General features: G+C 52.4%; 6 protein-coding genes across 6 annotated transcripts; 4 read left to right on the top strand and 2 right to left on the bottom strand.

Annotated features, from left to right (window-relative positions):
• Positions 1-440: 440 nt before the first annotated feature.
• On the bottom strand, positions 441-2913 carry erb1 (ribosome biogenesis protein ERB1). The gene has a single exon (XM_025695716.1). It carries the CDS (start codon positions 2852-2854, stop codon positions 512-514), a length of 2343 nt encoding a protein of 780 aa, XP_025548462.1. The 5' UTR covers positions 2855-2913; the 3' UTR covers positions 441-511.
• Positions 2914-3290: 377 nt separating this feature from the next.
• Positions 3291-4568, top strand: BO97DRAFT_407825 (Zn(II)2Cys6 transcription factor rglT). Its single transcript, XM_025695715.1, has one exon. The coding sequence runs from the start codon at positions 3411-3413 to the stop codon at positions 4422-4424; it is 1014 nt and encodes a 337-aa protein (XP_025548461.1). The 5' UTR covers positions 3291-3410; the 3' UTR covers positions 4425-4568.
• A 161-nt stretch (positions 4569-4729) lies between these two features.
• BO97DRAFT_480113 (Paf1-complex subunit LEO1) lies at positions 4730-6733 on the bottom strand. Its single transcript, XM_025700731.1, has 3 exons — positions 6303-6733; positions 6060-6240; positions 4730-5994 (listed from the first exon to the last, which is right to left on the bottom strand). The coding sequence occupies exons 1-3, from the start codon at positions 6479-6481 to the stop codon at positions 4996-4998; spliced, it is 1359 nt and encodes a 452-aa protein (XP_025548460.1). The 5' UTR covers positions 6482-6733; the 3' UTR covers positions 4730-4995.
• Positions 6734-7439: 706 nt separating this feature from the next.
• On the top strand, positions 7440-8433 carry BO97DRAFT_352071 (Mob1/phocein family protein; the record flags this gene model as incomplete). The annotated part of the gene is made up of 3 exons (XM_025692010.1): positions 7440-7677; positions 7746-7860; positions 7926-8433. 3 exons carry the CDS (start codon positions 7440-7442, stop codon positions 8431-8433), a joined length of 861 nt encoding a protein of 286 aa, XP_025548459.1.
• A 2592-nt stretch (positions 8434-11025) lies between these two features.
• On the top strand, positions 11026-11892 carry BO97DRAFT_311552 (uncharacterized protein; the record flags this gene model as incomplete). Its single annotated transcript, XM_025691226.1, has 1 exon — positions 11026-11892. A coding segment is annotated over one exon (867 nt), but the record flags the coding sequence as incomplete, so codon positions are not given.
• Positions 11893-14780: 2888 nt separating this feature from the next.
• Positions 14781-17766, top strand: BO97DRAFT_172133 (uncharacterized protein). Its single transcript, XM_025690311.1, has 3 exons — positions 14781-15022; positions 15077-17107; positions 17166-17766. Exons 1-3 carry the CDS (start codon positions 15010-15012, stop codon positions 17288-17290), a joined length of 2169 nt encoding a protein of 722 aa, XP_025548457.1. The 5' UTR covers positions 14781-15009; the 3' UTR covers positions 17291-17766.
• Positions 17767-18052: the final 286 nt, after the last annotated feature.

The raw sequence follows: 18052 nt of genomic DNA, 5'->3' as shown, positions 1-18052 counted from the left end.
GATCAAAAGAGGTGCGGAGTGCCGTAGATGATATACCAGTTGTTTCGGTTCAAGTTTCGTTGTATATGGTTCTCTGGTAATTGGAGACTCCTACGTATGAATTACTGAGTGTTAAGATCTGGGCTAGGTGGAATAAATTGAGGGCGCTCTCTGAGCTGGGCACGTGTGGTGAGGGTATGTAAGCTAGGTTTAGTATGGAGTTGAGTTAGGCCAGCAAGCTGAAAGGTGGGGAGTCCGGGGGGTCTCCTCGGGGACGTTAAGGATTCTAGTATCAGAATTAAGGTAACCAGGAAGCTGCAAAGAAAGGGGGGTCCGGGGGGTTCTCCCCCGGAACGCTTTATCCTAGTATTAAGATTGAGGGTGGCAATCTACGCTAGGACGATGGTTGCAGAAAACTTTTGAATGGATATCGAAATAGTAAAGAGAAGAATGTATATACACACACCGAGAACGCCTCTCATGTAGATGATGGGAACAAACAGTAGACGACAACAAAGTATGCGCTGATCGATTACATCCATAAACGGCACGTGCCGTCCGCACCGGCACTGACACACCACGCTTCGCGCGGGTGCCAGTCGATGTCCAGGACACCCAGTTCGGCCGTGATCTTGTGGCCCTTGAGGACCTTGAGCGGCACGATGCTGGCGTTGCTGAGCATGTCGCCCGTGACGCTGCCGTGGAAGATCTGCAGGGAGCCGTCGTCGCTGGCGTCGGCAAACAGCGGGTAGCGGCCGCTGGGGTGGAACTTGACGGCGCGGATGGCCTTGCGGTGGTAGCGCAAGGTCTTGTAGGGGCGCTGCGAGAGCTCGAGATCGTGCCACAGGAGGCGGCGGTCGTAGGATCCGACGATGAGGTTGTCGCCGCCGGACGCGGTGGAGGAGGTCGGGTGGATGTCGAAGGAGGAGATCCAGCGGGCACCGGGTTGGACGATCTTGACGAGGAGCTGGCGGGAGAGATCGTAGCCGCGGACGGTGCGCTGGTTGGCGACGAACAGGATCGGCTTCGAGGGGTGGAAGTGCGCGGTTTGGGGCGGGCCACCTCCCTTGATGCGCCGGCTGAACGGGTATTGGGTCAGGTGCTTGGACACTGTGTGGATAGCAACAGCCATAGAAGCAGGAGTAGAAGAGCCGGGGCAGACGGTGACGAAGTAGTCTCCGCGACGGTGCCAGGAGATAGACTTGGCCACGTAGCGAAGAGGAATGACGGCGCAGACGCCAGAGTCGGCAAGGGACGACGAAGGGCGGATCCACTGGGGTGGTGTCTTCTTGCCTTCTTCTGCGGCGCTGGGAGCAGGCTTCGAGGCCGCGTATCCCCATCCGGCGTCGAGGAATTCCAGACTGGCCTTCTCCAGCTCGGGGTCGAGAATGGAGGGAACCATGAGGTAGAGGTCGTCGCCTGCGGCCGCAGCCAGAACCACAGCATCCTTGCCAGGCCTCCAGCGGACGACGTTCACGGCCTCCTCTTCACTCAGCTGAACACTCCACAGCTGACGACCGGTGAGCAACTCCCAGACACGAACAGTGCCGTCATCGCCAGCAGTCGCCAGCCAAACTCCAGTAGGGTCAACGGAAAGGGAGCGAACACGGCCTTTGTGTCCGCGGAACACGGTGGCACACATAGAGGGGAAGGGCTTGAGCTCCTCGGGGCTGGGAAGCTTGGGAAGTAGACTCTCGGGGTCGATGTTGAGCTTGCTGCGACGAACTCGGGGAGCCAAGTAAAGATCCAAGCAACGCTCGAATTTCTCCTTGACAAACTCGCCGTAACCAGGGACTCGGCGAAGGGAGCCAAAATCGGTCGGCAAGTACTCGCGCTCTCGATCTTCGGGGTCCGCTTGTTCCCAGGTCTTGCGCTCCTTGTTGTCGGGGATATACTCCGGAGGAGGGTGGTAACTCTCCTCGTAGCCGGGGGGCGGAAGCTTGGGAGCAGGGATATGCATGATGTGATCGGGCCGCTCCTCCTCGTCTGCCCACAGGTCGTATTTGATAATATCCTTGTTCTCCTCGTCTTGCTCGGATGGAGGCTTGTAAGGCAAGATGCGACCTTCTCTGATCGCCTTGACGAGCTTCATGACCCGCTTGGCTTCGTGCTTGGACGGCAAGAACCGGCGCTTGGGTTCGGGAGCAGCGCTCAAAGGCATGACTTCCTTCTCCGTGGTGAACCATTCCATCAAAGGCTCGTAGGGGTTGTAGCCCTCCTCGGGAATCTCGTTCATCTGCACCTTGCGCAGCAGTTCCAACTCGTCCTGGCTCAATTCCAGGGGCTTTCCAGTGGAAGGGTCGGTAAGACCAGTGAATCCCTTCGGAATCTCGATGCTATCCAGGAGGGCATCCAGCGCCTCACCGGTAGCAGGACGCATGATCTTCTTTCCATTAATGTCGTAACCGATGTGAGGGTACTGATCGTAGAAGGACAACGGAATATTGCCGATTGTGTTCGAGTCCTCGTCGACGTCAGAGTAATCAGAGTTGTCGTCTGGGTTGATCTCGTCGTAAACGAAGCGGTCGTTGCCATTGGCATCTTTCTCGATACGGAAATTCACCTCTGCCTCGTCACTCGAGCTTTCATCGTCCGCGGGAGCTGCAGTCGATTTGTCGGACTTCCTGACAGCATCTTCGCCATCCGAAGGGATCTCGTCGCTGTCGAGCTCCTCCTCACCCTCATCATCTTCATCGCTGCTGAAATCATCAACCAGTTCGACTTCAGAGTCCTCGTCGCTGGAAAGATCATTGGCGCTGTCCGAGAGCGCGCCGTTCAGATCTCCAGCCAATTCGTCTCCAGAGAAGGCGCCTGCTTCCTCCTCAACATCGCGGGTAACAGCCTTGCGCTTCTTCGAACCTGCTGAAGCAACCATAATGGCGGTAGAACGCTTCCAAATTGCGTTCGGTGCTTAACAACGACGACCGTTCGAAAAACCGAATTGTTTCCCTGCAACTTTTTTTTTCTGCGTCGGGAAGATTTGCGCTCTCCCACCGCCCACGTGATACACCGCCTGTTCTTATCGTCCCGCCGGTCTGACAACTTTATCGATAATAACCTTCTGGGTTCATCATCGCTGTGAGCATTGAGTGGTTGCCCCCAGTGCAGCCTTATTTGCGTTTTCTTACTGCTAGATGTGACTGTTCTTACCTGGTTTGATCATTCACCATGACACAGTTTGAGCCTAAGGCTGAGTGGTATTCAACCTCACTCACACTTCCGGAAAGCACTTTCAATGATACTGTGGCGCGGCCGGTGAAAAGACATGCTGCGTGTGATGAGTGCAGTATGCCTGACGCAAGAGATCGAGGCTCATCATCCGTAGGCTGACAAAACTAGGGAAACGCAAACTGAAATGCTCCGGCGAACAAACAGGGTGCACACGATGTCTCAAACAGGATCTTTTCTGTCACTACTCGGAACAGAAACAGATGGGACGGCCGCCGAAAAAGCGCTTACGGGAGGACGATGATCCTTCGCTGCTAGGTTTAGATACTGGGCTATGGGGCGCGGATATTGATCTCAGCCATGTTCTGTCCACCGACCCTGTGGGAAATGGCATAACTTCAGCAGACGCCTTACAGCCAGCAATTGCAGCCTATACCCCACAGACAACCCCTCCTGCTCCCTTGGCAGACGACACCCAGAGCCCACAGAGCCGAATGGATCTCGCAACGCCCCTGAACTGTGTCCCTACGACCACAAGTCCTTGGCCGGACTTCTCCAGTGTCTCTGCGGCGACAGCTAGTCTGACGCCGCTTCCACCGGACGTGTCATACCCTTCCCCTGACTCCTCTGATTCGCCAGACCAACAATGCTCATGTCTCTCACGTCTCTACTTATGCCTCAGCCATCTCTCCTCCCTCGCTCCCTTCCCGGTCTCACAACATACCTTCTGCTCGTTATACATTGCCGCGCGAACCGCCCGGGAAGTCATTCAGTGTCGAATATGCCCACTCCGCTTCGGCACAGGGATGCAGAACGTCATGTGTACCGGGACCCTGCTTGCGGTCCTTGCTGATGCATGGCTCCGCGCTTATAAAACAAACCCGACGGATCTAGGCAAGCAGACGACGTCGTCCGCGTACGCTGCGACGATCGAACAATCACCCGATCCGGCAGCTGGTTGGAAAGACTGGCTACGACAGACTGTACGCAGCGCGGTCGTTGGCGGGCCCTACGACCCTGCCGGTTCCCCGCAAGTCGTCAAAACCCCCAGTCTCCTCGCCCTCATTGAGGAGATGGAAGCACGCCAGCGATTATGGCACGAGTCGCATCCCACGCCTCCAGAGGAACGTCTTCTAGCCGTACCCAATTGCAAGACGGATGAGAGTGAAATGTTATGCCTGCGGGTCATCAAAAGCGCGAGGGAGGTCATCGCTAAGTTTGGATTTGAGCCGTACGATTACCCGGAAGGGAAAGCGCCTGTGACGAGCAGCATGTAGCTGTGATTAGGTTTATATTGGTCTTTTCTGGAGTTGGTGTGTGTTGATCTTTCGTGGGATCGATCGACAGCTATTCTATGTGTGCATGATGTTCAAGCGTAAATTTGTGCTTTCGATACCAATGTGTTACAGGTTATGCGGACAAAGATTTATATGGAACTGCGTCATCTGCCGATTCTAGTATAATGGTGTACTATCTTAATTCAGTTATTAGTTCAATGCCCGCGAGCTAGGCAATTAATCATATCCATGTCTCTGGAATTCCGGTCTGTGCATTCACCGTATCACTGAACTAGTATCTGCCCCGTGAAACCCATGCACGAATATGACTACGCTTCGATAATGAAGCATGCAAGCCAATTTCTTTTTCATTGTCCGGTAGTGACATTTGAGATGAGAAGAAAGAAAAGTCCCAGGCGATATATGACCAGTCATGCGCCGATGAAGTATCCAGAGTGATATAATATAATAGTTACAAGTCATTAGCATACGAAAGCAAGTTTATGGTGGCCGTAAAGCAGAAGCAAAAGAGGGCGACAAGAGAAGGCCGTGAGTAGATGCGATACATCATCTACTCCTCGTCGTCATCGTCCACGATATAGCGATTCTTCTTCCGAGTGGGTGGAGTGTCGGCACTGGCATCGGGCGATGGTCGTTTCTGACGGGGTTTGGCGGGCCGGGCATCATCGTCCTCGCCTTCGGCGTCCATATCCTCATCCTCCAGGATGTCCTCGTCATCGTCGTCGTCCACGATCTCGGGCTCCTCGTCACTGCCGACCAGGAAGCCGTCGTCTTCGTCGTATTCGTCCTCGCGGGTGCGTCCGCGGCGGTCGTAGTCCTCCTCGTCGTCCGTGTAGATCTCGCCGCGACGGTTCGGCTTGCGCGCCTTCTTGGCGCGAGGGCGGGTCGTCATCAGGCCATCGCCATCTTCCAGGCCGCCCACGGTGAGACCTCCGCCTCCCGTGCGGTGGCCAAAGCCGGCCCGACGGCCGCGGTCCAGCTCACGGTCCTGGAGCTGCTGGCGCCGACGCGCCGCCTTGAGTTTCTCGCGCTCCGCCATCTCCGCCTGTCGCTTGGCCAGCTCGGGGTCTTCCTTGACTTCGATCACAGGCGCCGATCCGTCCAGCGTCTTCTTGCCGCTGCGGGCGGCCGCTGCCAGCGACTCTTGGAGACGCTGCACCGCGTCGTCCGTCTCCACCGTTGTCGGGTACACTGTGAGGCCATGAGTCAGGTGCGATGTGAGTCGGAAGACGGAGGAAGCCTCCGCCGCGGCACCCAGGTAGACGTGCGAATCCAGCTTGACATCGTATTCACCGGCCTTGTTGAGCGGTGCAAGTGGCTTCGTAGAGATCCGGTACTGCTCCTTTGGTGCTGACGCAAGCTGAAGCGTCATCGATCCATCCTCCCAGCGGATGATGCGAGCATTAGATTGGAGCAGGGATTCGTCCTGCGGGTCGTGTCTCCAGCAGAGAGAGGTCGCGGCTGTCGCGAAGGGAGGCGCAACATAGGTTTCTGGGTTGAACTCTTCGGTTTCCACCGAAAGGAAGTTGGGCACAGGCATTGTGTAAATCTAGGTAGCAAGAACGGCGGATAAGTGTTCCGCTCCGGTACAGCGGTGTGGTAAGTCTGACATACCTCGCCGTAGGACGTCAAGGGCTCCGGCGCCCGACTCAGAGTCATATCCATGACGTTCACTGTTTCCTGGAAATGTTCCTCGCCTCCATCTTCGTAGTCCATGCGCTCTCCGGCGCGATCGTAGCGGTCCACGTCGTCTCCCGAGTCGAGCTCTTCATCGTCAAGTGTTCGTTGAGGCTGACTGGTGATAGATTAGCTTTCCTTTTCTGCTCATAGATATGTCCGGCATTGATTCGCCCATACTCATTATCATCACCCCCTAGACCTGCATCTGAAGCATCTGAGCCGAAAAGATCTGCGTCGTTGTAACTGTTCATGTTGCCCGTATCTGAACCGAGTTCACTTCCGGACGGGCTTCCCGGTTGACCAGCTCCTGCGCTGCGTCCGGGGCGACGGACGACATCCTCATCTGAAGAGGACATACTGTGCGAAGTAGAATATGGTTGACTGAGTCAACCCGAGTTGCAGGGTCGCCTGTCAGGTACCGGAAGCGAGAAAGGAACTGCTAATGAAGCAGAGCTTGTGTTGATGCGCGAACTTGCGATCGAATAAATTGGGCGCTTCCAAAGCAATTCGTTAGAGAAGATTGTACTCAAACTAGACCTCAAGTCGGTGTTGGAGAGGGAGCAGGCAAGTGAATGAGAAGAAGAATGCCGTGCTCGGTCAATTGAAGAAGCGTAGGACATACACTCAATGCACTCCAGCTTGCACGGAACACATCCGGTGGTGAAAGCGGAACAGCTTGATCTTCCGGTCCGAGCCCAAGTAGGCTTAGTGGAGGGCGGCATCTCGACGGGCCAGACCGAATGAGGGACTCACCACTGAAACAACCGCCCCCTCCAGTCACTCTCACTCACTCCCTCACTCCTCAGTCTCGCCTTTCCCCAAAGTTGTCTCTGCTAATTGTTCTCCCCTGCTTGCTGTCGCTGCTGCTCTTTTGTTTCTTCTCTGTCTTTCCCCCCCCAAAATTGGCTACTCCTCGTCACCCATTGCTTTAGATCTCGATTTCCTATTCACCACCCGCGTTACTTCGTATCTTACACCGCTTCCCATCATGGCGACCTTCTTCCAGAGTGTGTATGTGGTTCCCCCTCTTTTCTAGGAATGTATCCCGCACGGTCTCTCTCCCCTGAAATTCCCTTTGCCGCACATGGCCAGCGGTATTCAAAATGACCACGCCCCTGGCTTGGTGGTCAACTGGACACGCCATACCGTCTCTCATTTAAAATGAATCTTCTCCGGATTCCCTTCTTGTTTTATCTTCCCTCTTAGATGCTTGAAGCAGCTGGCACTGACCTGCGATTTGATATCATGTTTAGTCGCCAAGGCTTTGGCAGAGGAGGCAACAACAAGAACAACAACAACAACAACGCCCCAAAGATGAACAATGGGAGTCCTGCGCCGTCTCCGACGCTCCAGGGCCCGCCGGCCGGCCATGTGCCTAACTCTCCCTCTCTCACTTCGAGCTTCTCTGTCGACACCTCTTCCGCATACGACCCCGATGCTCCCAAGTACTTTTTCCAGGAAAAATACGCACCCCTGAATGTGAAGGGCAACTTCTTGACGTTGTGTGCCTGTCCAAAGAATGTGGAGCTGGGCGAATGGCTGGCTCATCAAAGTAAGCGCGCACCAGCTTGCTTCATTCTCTTGTCTCGGGATCTCGACGCTGACCGTGTGTTCGACTAGTTGTTGAACAATATCGCTTGCTCCACGGCATGCTCCAAGTGATCCAGGAGGTCAACAGCCTCACAGGGCTTCCAATCTGCAATGAAAGCACTTGCCCCACCATGTCCGCTGGTCGGTAAGTCGAACGCGCGTTGTGAACTGATAGTCGGAATCACGTCTGACTGTCGCGTTATTCAACAGTTTGACATATACATGGCTTGTCGATGGCCGAGCAGCCAAAATCTCGGCCCCCAAGTTCATCAACCGGGTCGAAAAATGGATCGTTAGCAAGATCCACGACCCGGTCATGTTCCCCACGGAGAAAGTTACGGGCATGCCGGAGACATTTACGATCAACGAAGTTGGAGGCGCTAGCGCTACTTCGGGTGAGGAATGGATCGGCAAGTCCAGCGGCTTCCCGCAGACGTTTTACAAGGATTGTCAAGGCATCATGAAGCAGATGTTCCGCTGCTACGCCCACCTTTACCATGCGCACTGGTTAAATCCGTTCTGGCACATCAACAAGCACGACATTTTGAACATGTGTTTCGTCCACTTCGTCACCGTGGCCAAGTACTACAAGCTGGTCTCCGACAAGGAAATGGAGCCCATGCAGCCACTGATTGACTTGTTCATCAAGCAACAGAGGATTCCCCCCGAGGCCCTTTCTGGGGGACACTGGGGCCAACAACAGCAGGCCTCTAGCTGAGCTAGACCGGCCCCCTCTCACCTTCTTTGACCAGCCTCGAAACCAGCCTCGAAATCCGTCCGTTTCTGACCTGGCGTTAGAACTCGCTACTTCCCACTGTAGTACGGTTATGGAGTTGTCTTCGCTGACCGCTCCCTATCTTGGTGTCTTGCGCGTGGTTGCCAGCAATGGCGTGCAGATGATACCACACACCCATACACATACAACACAGTCGGTGTTGAGCATTTAGCATGCGGTGTGAATATTTGTTCTTACTATTACTCTTGCATATTGTCTTTCCTGTCTTGTCACATCGTCTGGCTACGCGGTTGTCATCATCTTAGCTTAGATCAACAGAGTGCATCACGATTCGAAGGAACTACCTTAACGTGCTGTGGGAGTGAATTTCAGCCCACCGAGAATGAGAATTGAACAAGGATACACCATTGGTGCGGATGATTTGTTTTCTGAAGACTGGTACAGTGCTTAAGGTCAAGGCCGTAGCCGACGTAGGTCTCGATGACAGTATACAGCCAGTCCAATGATCCTTCACGACACTATATACCCAAAACAGATCAAACCATCCCTCGATTTATTTCGACAGTGCTGTCAGGACGCTTGAACGTCAGTAGCTCAGTTCAATGGGGCTCTATTCCGCTCCACTTCCGTGCTCAATCTCCTTCCTCCCTTGGCCCATGCAGCGACAGCGGCAGCGAGCTCGCCGTCATCACATCCACAAATCGACAGTAAATAGCTAAATGACCGAACCAAAACAACCAGCCCCCATCGCCACATCGTGGAAAGCTATCGATACCTTCACTTCTACTATGAACCTCTCAGACAACCAAGAAGCTCCTTTGCAAGTAGATCATTTGGTTAATGGCTGCATAGATAGACGAACGGTACACTAGAAGTGACTAGTACTTGTAGCGTTCTAATTCCATGCAACACAGATGAAAGAATGTATTGAAGGGGGTAGGGGATATCAGCGGTGACCGAGCCGGTTGAATCCACTTGGCAGTATTCCTGTCTTTCTCTACTACCGTGCCTGGGACATGGCGATGGTTGGATGTCGTTGTGTGTGATGAGACTCTTGATTCTCTTTTCAACTGCAGGTCTTTGAAGTATCTGACTATCTCTGCCGCGTATAGTTTCTCCTAGACGGGAGGGGGTTGAATGATCATGTTAGCTTTCATGGTCTGGGATTTTGGTGATTTTGGGTCAGGGGATGGTTACTTGCTTGGCCGATTTGGAGGATATCCTTTCAGATGAACATTTGCACGATTAGCAGGCGTCAAAGGGGTGGTGATGAGGGTTTTCTCTGCGAACTCGCGATCAAGCAAAGGCCTTTATTTGTGGTGCTAATAGAGGAATCTTGTTGGCAGTGCATGAACTTAAGCTAAGAAAGGGCAAGTAGGACAGTTTGTGTCGATCATAGAAAGCAGTGCTTGAGCTACTGAAGGTAGAAGAACACAGCTGCTGTGGAGAGTCTCACTCTCAATTCCTTAGGTAGCAGCCAAAGTACACGACCTTGTTAGCGGTGTTGTGAGCTACGACTCGGCGCTCACACTGGTGTTAATCTTTATTCGATTGATATCGACCATGTGTTCTTTCATCTTTCGGTTTACAAGGCCTTACGGGGTTGCGGGGACCCGCATGGTTCATTATCTCGTACACATGGTTTGGAAGGTGAAGTGTAGAATCACTGAACCGGAAAAACCTCACGCGGGGCCATCGCCATCGGTTACTCTATACAGGTGTAGGGCTGAGGTGTATAATGCTACTTGTGGTGTCTGATAGTTTTTCCTACATGAGTTTCTTATCATACATTGATGATCGGTGTTGGACTTAGTTTGGTAGGGCTGTTGGGCCTTTTTATTAGTATTCCCTCACTGTGGCAGAAGTGGGTGAATGTTTACATACGTGTTAGAGATCCACATCCTCTCACTTTCCCAGGCAAGCTGAAGAGAGATCTCTCACCTCTTGACTCTCAATTGTCTGTCTGTCTTCTTCTTCCATCCCTCTTTCGCTTCACCGTCATCACCTCCTTCTCCCTCCTTCTCCCACCTCATCCCTCCACGCGTCTCATCAAGTCTGCCGAGTCCGATATCCCTCAGAGGAGCTCAAACTCTTCTTTCACTCTCATCCAGATCATCGGAGTCTCTGCAGCCCCTTCATACAGAAAAGGCTTGTAAGTGTTGTTCTTTTGAAACACGCGATGAGCCTTCAACTTCTGTGTTTTCTCTCGACCCAAGGCCTCGATGCTGACCGTCCATGACAGTATCGATGACGGAAGTTGAGCTGTCCTCTCGTCGCACGAGAGCGGGCGGGTCCCCGATCTTCACGATGCTGCACTGGCAAATGGCCAGAAGGAAGTCATGGCTAGACGAAGACATGTCCTCTGAGGACCTTCCCCAGATGCTCGGTCCAGATAGCGAAGATAGAGATGACTTCAGCGTGAACTTGGCCCAAGACAGGATGCCCGGAATCTCCGAGCGCGGGAGAAACAATGTCCATACAAATGTCGGATATGTGGGATCTGATGGCTCCGTCAAGTCCCACCGGAATAAGCCTGACGAGAGACCTGTCCCCGGCCTTGTGGTTCGTCCCGGTTGGAACATCCTTGACTATCACCTCTACCTTCTGAGCAATGAGAAGGGCAGAGACGAGCACACCAGAAAGAACAGCATGTACATCTTCGACGGGGAAGAGTGCACCATCCGTTCTTATAAGGAGCTGTTCGATGACGAAGTGCTGGCACCTTTCAACGTCGGTGATGACCCACAGATAGTGTTCAACATTTTACCCATCATCGACCAGGATGCCTCCAAATGCCACGCGGGCTATATCTTGGGGTTCAACTTTGTTGATAAGACGATGTATGCCCGGTATTTTGATTGGATCCCCCACATCGAAGATCTCGGGTTTGTGTGGAACGATGGGTGGAACATGTATGAGGTGCATATTTATGACTTGCTTGACATCCTTGAAGATTGTTTCGACCTGAAGAAGTTCTTCCCAGGCGAGGGTATCTTGAGTAAGGGTCATTGTTGCAGGTCCAAGAAGTCCGATGATCCCGGGATGGAACTAGTCATGACCATTCTGTTCTGTCAATGGATTGTGGATGCCGCAGATCCGCTGTTCGCTCCCGCCTATCTGCGAATTGGCAATCTCAAGGAGCTGACCACCGGCTACGAGCGGCAATGTCGCCTCGTGCTGCAACGCGCTTCGGCTAGAGCGTGGCACTGCATCCGCGACGGATGGATCCCAGAGGACCTGGCGCGCAGTCTGACGCTCAATGCGTGGACCAACGATCTGTATACATATGTCGACTCCATGTATGCAGAGAATGAGATTCCCTGGCCCGCCCCCGGCTTGACAACTTCAGCCGAGCTTCGAGAGCAGTATATCGAGACTCGCAAAGCCGAAACTTCCGCCGAAGTACGTTTCGAGAGACTGTTCAACAAGGCGGAGGACGACGATAAGCCCAATCCCGAGGATGAGGTTCTCAAGCAAATGCTCGAAATGTCCGGACCCGATCAAGCGGACCAGCTGCTGGTATGCCCTATTAGCCCAGTCACCCTTTCTCCCGCTGAAGCTGACTCAACCCGATCAGGGACATGAATCCCTAGATCTTGTCACCCCGATCGAGACATTCGACGAAACATCATCTCAGATCGATAGATTTCTTAGTGTCTCTCTTGAGTGGCTCGCGCGTCGTCTTGCCTATCTCATGTTGGATCGGCCCGAACTGGACAATCTTAGCAACCGTGAAAGCTTTGGCGAGGTTTTATTGAGAATGGGTATTTCTATGCAGCAACAGCCAGATGAGCATCTAAATCAGCTGCCGGGCTTTCCGATGAGGGGCGATTTCTGGAGACTGGTTGCCGATTCCCCCGAAGCAGATACCTCGAGCACCTCTGAACTCCCCCCGAGCCCAACCATCGTTCAGCAGGATGAATAGAACATTAGGGACCTGGAAATGCCTCTCTAACCTGAGAGATGACCGGTGATTATTGATTTGCCGTTTTCTTTTTCAATACTATCTTCTAGGGCTCTGGATCCGTCTGGCGTTCTGGACCTCCACGATTCCTCCACGATTTTGTCAGAGTTTGATACCAATTTCCTTGGCTCGGGTTTTTATTCTCTCGTCATATTTTCTGTTTCCCTTTTATATTTTCTTTTTTTCGCGTGTCTCTTGTGTTTTCGAGTTCTTTCTTTGCGTTTGCCAGAAATGTTTCATCATCAGAGAACCATCTTTATCTGCAATGATCAGCATGGACGATGCAATGGGTCGTCGTCCTTACATACCCTGGACCCCCACCCCTTGGCTCTTACCCCGGGCTTACCCACCTCTCATTGTCCGCTTTTAACCTCCCCAAGCCCCTTGAAAACTTGCACCATCTTTCTGATAAGGCTTGATCCGCCATTTCTCGCCACGGACGCCACCCCCGTTGGCCAATAATGACGTTCAGATCCGCGGTGATCTGCCCTAATCAATGATGACCTTTGACGAAGCCGGTGCTTTGGCCCTAAGCCTTGATCTTTTCGCCGCCAACTGGAATCGTCCGAATCCTTTGGTTTTATGGCCCTCAGGAATTGAACTTCTTTTTCCCGGCTGCTTAGGCAGAAGTTGAAGCTGGTGCGGAGCGAGCTTGAAGATGGAGATGACAGAAAAGAGGTTGAACCCAAGAAAAAAAGAAAAAGGATGGAGATATCTGGACAATCCAGACAGGGAGAGAGAGATGGAATGAGGAAGAAAGGTATTAATGGATAGGAGACGAATGGAATGGTGCCATCAATCGATACGGTCTATATTTGAAATGACTCTGACAATGTGTGGTGCTGGTGTAATGTCTACTTTATGTGTGAGGGTAGGTAGATCTGATGCAAGGTCGTGTTACCGTGGGCTAGATAGAGTAGACAATGTCACATGTTCAGAGCGGAATTGCGCTGGTTCTTGAGGGCGGTTGGTGGACGGTGGTGCGCTTTTGCACGTAGTTTCCTGGAGGATTCTAATTCATTGGATGGTATAGGCAGTGATAGAGATGATGTTTGATGAGGTGTGACTATTGGGTTGGGATGATGATGGGGCGGTGGTGGTGGTTTGTATGGACTGTCGAGGTTGTAGCCGAACCTGGTTTACCTACTATGAACTTTAATTGAGGACATGATTACCTATTCGGGAAACCCATAGCTTCTGCGAATCACTGCCATGGCTTGAGTAGTATGACTATATCAACTGTAATAACTACATGAAAATGATGATGAAAGGATTCAAGATATCCCGTGGCGTTCTATTTACAGATCTTTACAAACGATAACTGAAACCACTACCGCCACGAGCAGACTGGGGAAAAGCAAGACCAGGCTGTCTTGGAGGGGTACTCATATGCAATGAGCAAGCACAAATGCAGTCCATGCCCGTGGCTAATTGACTCAACCTGCACGAGTAGTATTGTGTCATGGGAGGTGCAGCTGTTTTAGGCCACCGCATGAGGAGACGGGAATGGGAGGAAATTGCGATCCACACTAGCCACAGACCGAACAGGAACCGAATCGAGGTGTGGCTGAGACGTGGGGCTGAGGCTCCACCGGGATGCTCGGCAGGAAAGAAAGTCAGCCTGGAGCATCATCAAATCCTCCCTCCCTCGTCCAATCATTCCAGCCTCGATCGGTTCCAAGATCGAGGAGTTCTCATTCTTCATGGCCAAGAATACGAAATTACGAATACGTCCGGAAAATTCATGCCGATGAAGAGGACGAAGCAGGCAGGATGAGCAGGACCCCGCCTCTCTCCTGGATCCATGGATGCCGCTGCTGCTGATTGCTGCTGATGCTGCCAAGATCAACTAAGCCAGCAGAAGAACCGACAGGCCAATGACCAGGAACATGAATATGATAATAATTTCTTGGCCCTCCATAGTAAAGTGAGACTCGCCGTCGTACAATCGGTCTTCCACTCCCTCTTTTCTCCCTCCTGGACTTTCTCAGCCCTGCAGCCCTATTGACTGATTCTGTTGTGCTGCTCAGTACAGAGAGTACCTGGACATCATCATTCCCTGAGTCTTTCTGGCTGACTGACTGGTGCTTGATGCTACCTGTCGCCGCTCCTTTCACATCCTTTCTTTCTTCCATACTACTTACTGATCATCATCATCATTCTGAATTTCCGGGACGACACGAACTACTTGCTTTCCCGTCCCAATCTTCGTTCTTTTGCCCACGGCCCTCGTCCCTCGTCCCACCCCCCTTGGCTCCTTCCAGGGGATCGGAATCAAACATCCTGGTCTCCCTGTCCGCGTCGCATTCGTTATTAATCGTCTAATCCCGCTCGTGGCGCGTACGCTCTGCCACGCTCTTCCTTTTTCTCTCTTGCCTGAATCATCTTGCCTATCTGATACCCAGTCTGCACGACTCGTCGCGGCTCCCCTCTAATCTGTAATCGCATACCATACACATTCCTACGAGCTTGCCCTCTAATAACTATTGTGTATTTTTTCGGATGTGACATTGTCATTCACCCCTTAAGTCTCTGATAATTATTGTCGTGGCTGTCTTTTAATTACCTCATCCGGCCCGTGACCTCCCGATCTGATGTCTTTCCCAGGCAAGTCACTCATTCCTAACGATACACACTTCAGCACTGACCGTGTTACTCTAGCAAATGGAGCAGCTCCTGCTGCAAATGGCCATCACTCGGCCGCTAGCCCGTCAGTAGACGTCATCTGCGGCCCTCTAATTAACTTCAAAAATATGGATGTCACGGCTTCCTCCTCAGTATGGCGTGGAAGCATTCTGATTGTGACTAAGCCCGGCCAGAGCCCGCCTCAGCTAGTTATGCGCCAGGCGGGTCCTGTCGATAGCAGTGGCCTCGCGAACGGCACCCAGCCCAATTTCCAGAGGTTTGTGGCTGACGGACTTCGTCTGTATGAAGACCCTGAGAAAGCTTTCTGGAGATTCTCAATTGCCTTGGCCCTGGAACAGTATGAAGCACGCTGGGAATACACTATCCCAGGATTCCAGTATGCGAACGGTGAGGAGCTTCCTCCGCCGTGGGACTTTGTGGTTCCTTCTGTCCACCAGTCGATGCGTCTGATGTTTCACTCTTGCAATGGCTTTTCCGTCGGCACCGATATGAACGCATGGGTTGGACCCAATCTGTGGAACGACGTTATGCGGGTGCATGGCCAGAAACCCTTCCATGCCATGATCGGTGGTGGTGATCAGCTCTACTGCGACGGAATCCGCGTCGATGGGCCTTTGAAGGCATGGACGGCCATCGCAAACCCCCACAAGAGACGGGCGCATTCTTTTGACAACGACTTAAGAGCTCAGTGTGATGAGTACTATTATGCAAACTATGTCAGGTGGTATTCCATCAAGCCGTTTAAGACAGCAAATGGCCGTATTCCACAGATCAACATCTGGGATGACCATGACATCATTGACGGTTTTGGTTCTTACACGGATCATTTTATGCGCTGTTCGGTGTTTCGGGGTATTGGTGGAGTTGCGTTCAAGTACTACTGCTTGTTCCAACATCATATCGCGCCGCCCAAGTCGACGTACACTACAGACGCTCCGCAAACTATGCATGCCGTCAATGGAACCGCCGGTGCCGATCCTCGACAGCTGGAAAACACCTATGTTCTGGAGGGACAATCGGAAGATGACAGCTGGATCATTGGTAACCGTCCCGGCCCTTATGTTGAAGAAAAGAGTCGGAGTCTCTACATGCGCCTCGGCAAGCGGTTCGCTTTCATCGGCGTCGATGCGCGGACGGAGCGCACGCGTCACCAGGTCAATTACCCCGATACATATGACCTCATCTTTTCCCGGCTTGAGAGTGAAGTATTAGCAGCCGAAGGAGATATCAAACACTTGGTGGTCCTACTGGGGGTCCCGATTGCTTACCCCCGACTCGCATGGTTGGAGAACATTTTGAGTTCTCCTCTGATCGCGCCCATCCGATTGTTGAACAAGCGATTCGGTTTCGCAGGCGGTTTGTTCAACCAATTCGATGGTCAGGTTGACCTCCTGGACGACTTGGACGACCACTACACGGCACGTCAGCACAAGAAGGAGCGAAGGATTTTCGTTCAACGTCTTCAGGACTTCGCTAAAACTCATTCCATCCGTGTGACAATCCTAGGTGGAGATGTGCATCTGGCAGCCATTGGTCGATTCTACTCCAACCCAGCTCTTAACCTTCACAGCGAACTCGACCCCCGATATATGGTCAATGTCGTTAGCAGTGCAATCACCAACAAGCCTCCGCCAAAGGCTGTAGCCAATCTCTTGGCACGCAGAAACAAGATTCATCATATGGATCCATACACAGATGAGACACTGATGGACATTTTCGATCGACAGCCTGGTGGACAAGAGAAGAGTGCCTCTTGGAATAAGGTTACGATGCCTTCACGGAACTTTGCCTGCATCACCGAAATCGAACCTCTTTACACAAATGGAGACGTCCCGGTGGCGCCGAATGAGCAGGCCTCTTCATTCCCTTTGGCAAAGGACGGTCATTCACCTCTTCACCAGGGTGAAGCTGAGGCCGGCTCTAGTCATCCCGCCGCAGATGGGTATACCAGCAGCGGAAGCATGCCCGGAGGGTTGGACATTGCTATCCGAGTAGAGATTAACCCACAGAACAGAGAAGGAGCAACCGATGGTTACGGGTTTAGCAGTAAGTTTGTCCTGTATCGCTAGATTATCCCGGAGTACTCTCGCTGACATTCCCACAGTTCCTGCCCTGGCCTATGACCCTTCGAAGGACGCTTCTCGTCCAACTTCGCGCGCCCGATCTCTGCGACCTCAATCTCTTCGCCCTCCTTCGCGACACTCTGCACGGCCTCAGACCGCCAATTAATCACTGAAATACTCCTTTGCATGAACCATGCCAGATTCTCCTAGCATTTTGATCCGTTGCTCTTCCTAAGTTTTTCGCCACCGTGGTGGCTTTCCCTTATGGTCGAGTGTTGATGTAGGATAGGTTTTGATTTTGTTTATCTGGTCCTCTTTCCTGATTCCCCAGTGTATCCATTGCATAATTATCTTCTTCTGCTTCGAATATCAAAATGCTCTACTAGTGATGACATCGATTTTTCATGTTTCTCATTCCTCGATTACGTCCTGAGGGCATTTCCGCTCATCCCTGATCTTCGCCTCCCTTGCTTACAGCCCTGCAAAAGCGATTCAACACAGAAGAGGGTGGTTAACCAGTTAACCATACCCGATAACAGACTTTCCTCTATTTTTCCCCTTATCTCTCGTCCAGCTACCGCAGACGAACTCACTATCGCCACGAGCCATTCCAGGTTACAATAGGCAGAGAACCCCGCCTGCCAAGATCAAATAGCTCTCTAATTGATGGTTTCGCACCACTGCAGCTGAGCAAAAGCCTGCAGTTTGAAAAGTCAAAGCAAGCCTGCGTTGATGATCAGGCAGAAGCGAATTGTTTTCCTTGAAATGCGGCTTATCTCGAGAGGTTCAACCAATCTCAATTATCGCTACGTTTAAGATACAGCTTGCCACTACTCGTTGGTGCTTCTAGGCATGGAACGAAAGCAAGGACGAACTGTGGAGTGCAGAGACATCACGAGTGGCACTGCATGCCGAAGCTGATGGGCCA

This window comes from Aspergillus homomorphus (assembly GCF_003184865.1).
Source record: "Aspergillus homomorphus CBS 101889 unplaced genomic scaffold BO97scaffold_39, whole genome shotgun sequence".
Classification (NCBI taxonomy): Eukaryota; Fungi; Ascomycota; class Eurotiomycetes; order Eurotiales; family Aspergillaceae; genus Aspergillus; species Aspergillus homomorphus.
Note: the sequence above shows the minus strand (reverse complement) of the source record. Positions and strands in the feature narration are given on the sequence as shown.